The sequence below is a fragment of the Lolium rigidum genome, chromosome 6 (assembly GCF_022539505.1).
Source record: "Lolium rigidum isolate FL_2022 chromosome 6, APGP_CSIRO_Lrig_0.1, whole genome shotgun sequence".
NCBI classification, from domain to species: Eukaryota; Viridiplantae; Streptophyta; class Magnoliopsida; order Poales; family Poaceae; genus Lolium; species Lolium rigidum.
Genome location: NC_061513.1, coordinates 326,873,511 through 326,881,051, shown reverse-complemented (window position 1 = coordinate 326,881,051; position 7,541 = coordinate 326,873,511). Strand labels below are relative to the sequence as shown.

At 46.7% G+C, this 7,541-nt stretch overlaps 1 protein-coding gene across 1 annotated transcript; it reads right to left on the bottom strand.

The window, feature by feature from the left end:
• Positions 1-5,496: 5,496 nt before the first annotated feature.
• LOC124664746 (aspartic proteinase CDR1-like) lies at positions 5,497-6,861 on the bottom strand. Its single transcript, XM_047202192.1, has one exon. It carries the CDS (start codon positions 6,859-6,861, stop codon positions 5,497-5,499), a length of 1,365 nt encoding a protein of 454 aa, XP_047058148.1.
• Between the last annotated feature and the right edge of the window lie 680 nt (positions 6,862-7,541).

Below are 7,541 nucleotides of genomic sequence, written 5' to 3'. Positions count from 1 at the left end.
CTGGCCGCTGCCGCTCTGCTCCGAGATCGCCGCCATCGGCACGCACGTCGCCTGGGGCTATCCTTGACTTCATCGAGGGAAAGGGCGGCGCGGTGGTGAGTTGATGGATTGGAGAGACAAAATCAGAATCGGTAGCCATACGTGGTGCTCTTGAGTGGTGAGACGTGGGAGGGCACGTGGAAACTGACCATTGAAGACCGGGCAGGCGTCCACCGCTTTGACGATAGAACGCCTGTAACCGGTAGCCGGTTGCCCGCTAGAGTGAAAAGTAAATTTGACGAAAATTAACCAGTTTATTTTGAAGACGTGTTAGGAGCTGATTGGAGGAACAGAAGAGAAAATAGCTGATGAACAGTACCAGAAGTAAGCAGGAAGCCTGAATCTGATCAACTTTTATATAGTGTAGCTGATTGGAGGAACAGAAGAGAAAATAGCTGATGAACAGTACCAGCAGTAAGCAGGAAGCGTGAATCTGATCAACTTTTATATAGTGTATAATTAGTATCATCTGAGATGACTTGATCTCTGAATATTAGCGCATTTCTTGCATCCTAAATCTTCCATAGTATTGTGAAGAGGACTGATGGCTAAACTGTTGAGGGTAGCAGTGCCGCTGGTTGAGCGTGCCAGATGTCGGTGTAGTCTAGGGGTAGAGCCTCGAGCTTCGCCCTTTGCCATACCTTGCGATCCGCGGGGCAGCTGAAGAACATGTGGTGCCTGTCTTCAAGTGTGAGTGGGTACCGCGGGCAGTGCGGGGCATCGATGATTGTCTTGCGGTGGAGGTTTTGTCGCGTGTTTAATTTGTTGAGATGCATTAGCCATCCGAAGATCTTGACACGTCCCGGGACACGCGCACCCCAGATGAATGTTGTCATGTCGTCAGAGGATTCATCTTGTAAAGCAGCATCTGCCGCTTTTGTGGAGAACGGATGGCCATCGATCATGAGACGCTGGTCAGCTGCCGCAGAGAGGTGCACATCCTGCAGCAACAACATGAGAGAAGCAAGCTCGGCCACAACCACGTTTGTTAGCCACAAAGAATCGGAAGCAGCATGAGGAGATTTGCTGTACTCGGAAGTAGTTTGCATTCCCCCCTATACATGCCTGCAGAAGCACTGCGACCATGAGTTCGTCGAATACCATGTTTGTGAGGTGGATAGAGGCTGTCATGGGGTACGCTTCCGCGTCAAGGAGGATGGGGGCGGTGAGGAGGCCGAGGTGACACCATGCATCTTTCTCGAATTGCAATCACATGGCGTTCCCAACGCCAAGGAAAGATCTAAGCGCGCGGTGGGATGCACTATCATATTCTATGTAGTAGGTTTGTGGTGGTAGTTTTTGGGGAGGGGGAGGAGGTTGGAAGTGGGATGCAGATGCGAGTAGTGATGTTGTCGGTGGCGGTGGAGGTTTCGGCAGCCAGCATGAAGGAGGAGGAGGGGGAGCTGCCGTTGGTGATGGCGACGGAGGGGCCGGAGGTGTGGGAGGAGAGGGAGGAGCCATCGGAACATGAGCTATAGCTTGATGATATTCACACTCATGGAGGTCAGTTGTGCTGCGTCGATCAATAGGGAAAGACTGCGCGCTAAGAGCAAGTTTAATAGTATAGCCAGCTGCTGGCTACAAGCCATGTGCCATGTCATTTAGAGCTAACATAGAGCCAACATGTATAATAGTGAGCTATAATCATGTACTACTTTATCAATGGATGACCCACATTTCACTCTCACAAAGTGCCTAGGAGCACGTGCTAGAGCTGGCTCTTGCATGAGAGCACACTCATCTTCTCTCTCCTCCTCTCTCTCCTCCAACTAAGCATGAATATATTATTTTAATCCTTATAGCCAGCTGACTAGGACTTATTATACTTGCTCTAATGCAGAAACACTAAACTGGCATTCTTGTTACTTGCCAGAAAAAACAATCACTAATCAAATATTGATGTATCTAGATAGGTGGAAATATATAACTCTAGTAGTGCTACCAAAAGGAGCAAGATATTCCGGTTACTGTCATTCTACGCCTCCTGTCAGCCTAGGAAAAGTGCAATCCATCATACAATCATACACCTCGATGAACACAATATTATATTGTGATCCAAATTCGTATACTAAAGGGAGGCTAACTTCTGACGAGCGGACCGAGATCCGTCGCCGGTAGGTTTGGGCCGAGGGTTTATCAGATCGTTGCCACCGCCTATACATACATCTTGTAAGCCGCCGGGTAGGGTTTATCAGATTATAAGATAACCCACGGCGTTTGTAAATACTCCCCTATATAGTGAAGTTTTGCTGGATGGTGCTCGTGGTTTTTTCCCCCTATGTTGAAGGGATTTTCCACGTTAAATCTCGTGTCTCCACTGCGTTTTCTTTTATCGTTCTTCGTTATTTTCTTGTCGTAGTTTTTAACACACAACACATATGGCAATTCCTTCATTCCACTACCACAGTCCTATGCATCACAGACAAATCGTGAGGGAGACAGTTTGCTCAAGCATATAACGAGAATACACCTAAGGATTCAAGACTACCTCCCTCCCTACCAACGCATGAATAGTTTGTTTCATGCTTCTACGAAAACAAATCCCACGACTGCTGAACAAACTACATATGCATGTATAAACCAGCTAATACAAATCGACACCGAATTCAGCATCACTCGCCCGGTAGGTAGAATAGAAAGCGAATCCTAGCCGAAGGAAGGGGAATGAAGGGGACGTACCAAGGTCGAAGAGGTACGGGAACACGTTGACGAAGGGGATCAGAAAGAACTGGATCAGGCACAGCACACAGACCTTGCAAATTTGACATCACGCCAGAAGAAATCAGTCAGATCCGAGCAAAACTATGCCCGGCAGAACAGCGTGGAATCGATGTACATATCGGCCGCCCCCAATCCCCGATGCCTTTTTTTCTTCCTCCTTCCTCGCCTAGCGCCGGCAGCCGGATCCATGGTGCCGCCCAACAGTCACGCGGTGATTGCTGGGGAAAAGAGAGACGACAGTTAGAGAGGATGAGATCATCCGGCTAGAGGGAGGCGAGAGGAGTGGAGAAACACATGGTTTGCACACTTATGTGACTTTAAGATCCGTGCATGTTTATCTGACAGTTTGGCCAGTCCAGGACGCTCGAAATATATAATTTCCGTAAAATATATCAGAGGTTTCGGTCCCACAAATTTTGGTTCCGGGTCCATATTTTTGGTTCCGTCAGTTTGGTTTCGTCTATTTATCACCGTCAGATCGAGGTAGCTGGATGACTATTAAAAATGTCAACCATTGTAAAACTTGTATATGTATTAATGTAGTGTCTTTGTTTATAGGTACATGTGACTTTCCATCCGTAGAAATACATTTTTTCTTATATCCAACGTCCAGATGCATAACCTCAAATAGATGGGTTGTATTTTTCAGATAACTGCATATTAGTGGCGGTGCATGCACTAGCTTGGGACCTAGCAGTGCGTTCATTTGGGTATTCAGGCTACTTTTAGGAATGTGCTTTGATGCATTTTTTTTTCTACTGAGCCTCAGTGATGTACTCCATTTGTTATAGCTCAACTAAAATATCCGAGACTATTATAGTTACCTTGAAATTTGGCATTTTTCTTATTTATTTGGCATTTTTCTTCCAGATGTTTCTCTCCCAATTGTGTAGCAATTTCAAGGTTCTACCATGTGAAGGACTTCTTACTGTGTGTTAATTATCATTCCACTAATTGTATTTTTTTACATAGATCAAAGACTTAAGCTGATTTGTGAGTTGCAATACATGGAGAGTTTGATGGTTATATGTACATATATTATCTCCCTATTGCATGTTGCGTCTATTAAAAGACATTGGTGGTTATTTTAAGATCAGGCATTAACAATGCTTCTCTACTTTATATGTGGCCAGTGTACTGATGTTTCGATGGTTTCTGAATTACACCGAAGGTGCATAGGCGCGTAGCATCGCTGAAAAGATGACCAGGTTATTGCAACTAAAAAGAAAAATATTGAATGTATTTAAGTTACGAGAAATAATGAATGTCAGAAGGTTAGTACTGCTTTATGGTTTTGTAAATTATAATTATGAGCATGCTCATCGTTTAACTTATTTTTATATTTTGCTGCAATGTGAATTATGGAAAATATCAAGTTGAGGACTAAGTTGTGGATGGTTTTTTTTTTGAGAAATCTATGAATGTGTTGACAACCATTTAAAATAGAGGATTTGCTGAAAATCAGGAGATTTGTTAAATCTCACTCACCTAATCAACCATTACATTAAATGCATCAAGATTTGTGCATTGTTGCTGTTTTGTGTCAGGCATGTGGACGCTACACGCTGACTTTTTGGTTTGGCCGTGGGCTGCCGCTCGCGGGTTGCTTTGTCGGAGCTGCTTTGCTCTTTGCCGTACCTTTGTAGCATGGTGTTTAGCATTTCTTTTAGTTTTTTTTATGTGCTTCGCATATTGTTTGCAACAGAAAAAATAGCCACAAATGTATTTCAGCTGAGAAAAATTTCCTGGTACATTGGCTTACATTCTGATTCATGCAAATTTAGCGAGTTACACGTACATTGGTTGCAAGTAATGGTACATTGGCTTACGTTTTGAGTCGTGCAAGTTTAGAGAGTTACACATTGGTCGCAACTAAGTGTTTTTCTAGTTACATGTGGGCTGAAATTGAGATTTTCTGTAGGTTGCAACTTACAGTCGGTTGCATATTGGTCGCAACTAAGATTTTTTCGATTGCATGTGGGTTGCAACTAAGATTTTCTCAATTGCATTTGAGTCGCATCTGAGTTTTCCCTAGTTACACGTGGGTCACAAATGAGATTTTCCAGTTGCATGCGGATCACAACTGGGATTTTTCTGGTTGCATGCGCGTCACAACTGAGATTTTCTCCGGTTACATGTGGGCCGCAACTGGGATTTTCCCGGTTCCATATGGGTCGCAACTGAGTTTTTCCCCGGTTGTATGTGGGGTGCGACATTTTTCTAGTTACGTGTGAGTTACAACTGAGTTTTTTCTCGTTGCGATGCAACTGAGATTTTCCCGGTTGCATGTAGGTCGCAACAAATATTTTTTTGTTGCATGTAGATTGCAATTGATATTTTTTGGCTACATATAGGTTGCAATTGAAATTTTCTAGTTATATTAAAATTTCAACTGTTAACCGAGAATGGACATTTTTCACGTCTAGGGCGTGAAGCAAAAAGAACAACTGACCAAGAAAGCATGTTACAAGTTGTAACAGGACTATATATGCGAAGAGAAAGGAAGGAGCCGTCAAGACCTTGCGTCAAGCCAATCCATTACTCCATTAGTAGTAAAACTAATCCGTCGAAGAAGCAAACTGAAAATCAACAGACTGACGTGGGTGACACTAAGCAAATCTCAGCCGCCTGATCACTAGCCGCGCCCTTAAAATAGACATAATATCTTATTATAATAATCTATATTATTTGAGACGCGAATTACAAAACTGCAATGAATCTCCGATATCATGTGCTTCAACCATGCACGGGTGGGGAGTTGTAGGAGCTGGCGCAGTCAGCAGGGGCGAAGGTGATCCTACCCTTGTCGAGGTCGTAGCCGACGTGCATGTTCTGCTGCGCAAGGTTCCCGAGGATGGACCGCGGACGGTCCTCCGTCACCGGCGCCATCGCCAAGCACATGATCCCCTCCTGCGCCTCCACGAACGTGTTCTCAGCCTTCAGCGTCACTGCTACGCCGAAGACAGCAAGCTGCAGCGTCACGTTCGGGACGTTCTTGTTGAACAAATACCGGCTCAAAACCCCCCTCACGTCGTAGCAAAGCTGCAGCCGCTTCTCCGGCGGTTGCACAGTTGGCAGACCGATCCGCTGGGTGAGCTCTTTCACCATGGGGTCTAGAAGCTCCTTGTCGAGGAACGTCAGCGGCGTTCCGGAATCGACGATGACGCGGGAAAGGTGCTGGAAGGAGGCGTTCCCGATCCTGACGGACTCGAGCTCGACTGTGTAGTAGGCTTCAAAATCAGAGCGGACTAGCGCCGTGGTGGCAGCGCCCGGCTCCGTCACGGTGGCGCGGGCTCCAAAGTTGAGCGCTGAGGAGGCGTTCTTCATGGTGTAGGGGACTAAGCAGTAGGAGAACCTGCGGCCTAGGGAGGTATCGGCGCCGAGCTGGTTGATGAGGGAGTTGTTTCCGGCGCCGAGTCCGACGATTGCGTCGACGACCAACGTGCCGTTCGTTGACGTGGAGCATCCGAAGTTGACATTCGGCACTAGCACGTTCGGATTGTCGCGGCACCCATAGCAGCCGCCGGGAATGCTTTCGAAGGTGAAAGTCTCGGTGGAGAGGAGGCCACTCGTCTGGGAACCGTCGCCGTAGGACAGGAGGTACTGGCAGTTGGAGCTGGCGTCGCAGGAGGTTCTGGAGAGCGCGTGGCAAGCGCTGGAGTTGCAGCCCACGCGGCCGAACGTCGACGAGGAGGACGGGTCGAACACGGTGCTCGGCGGCGCAGCCCCGGTGGCTGCTGTCGGAGGTTTGCATTTGAACCAGACGAGGTCGCTGCCGGTGTCGGCGATGGCGAGTATCCGGCTAGGTGGCGTGCCGACGTTGACGGCCATTAGGTACTCGAATGGCCTCGACACGACCTCGGACACAGCGCCTTCGCCGCCGACGTAGGAACGCGCAAGAGCCGCGGCGCGTGCCGTGGACCGCCGGACGGCAGCGAGCACGCGCTCGTGCGCGGTGAGCGCTGGGTCGTGGTACGGAGACTTGACAGAGTCCCGGTGGATGATCTCGACGCTAAACCCGTCAGCCACACCGACGTACGCCATGCATCCGCACACTTGCACTGTCAGGGCGACAGCAAAGAGCAGGAGAGCGCGACACATCGTCTTAGTTGCCACTGGGTATCCTAACTCTGCTGCAGCGTAGTATGGTCGATTGATACTGTAATAACACAGAGAATAGGTAGTATTTATGGAGGGATGAGTAATTGGTAATTAATTAATGGGAGTTGAATGGCGAAGCGAAATGATAAGGGATATTTTTAATGGGGAGATAACACGGTACTAATTAACTTCTTGCTAAAAAAATGACCGTAATTAAGTTGGTGCTAAAAAAATAGCTGCCGTGACTGGCAGGAGGTTCCAGTCTTCCAGATTCGCTCCTTGATCTCCAACATAGTTGGGTGTTCTTCGGAAATGTGGTACTAGCTAGTGTATAGATTTAATCCAAAACTAGCAAACCATGTAATATGAGGGTTGTGTTTAAGAACATACTTAAATTGATCGAATTAATTAATATTTTCCTGCTTGAACAATAGGTTTCAAAATGGTTGGCAATGAAGTTGGATATAACATACAAGGGTGTAGACAATTTTAATGTTGAAGATTAAGTAAATAAGTGGGCATGAAAGAGACACAAAAATGTAGTCTTTTTTAGAAAAACGGGGCTTCATGCCCTGGTTCCATTTCTGAAACCACCGTCACATACAACCAGTCAGGTTTTACAAACCACAGATCACCATGAGCAAAAGCCTACGAGTTTAACACAACACCACAACCATACA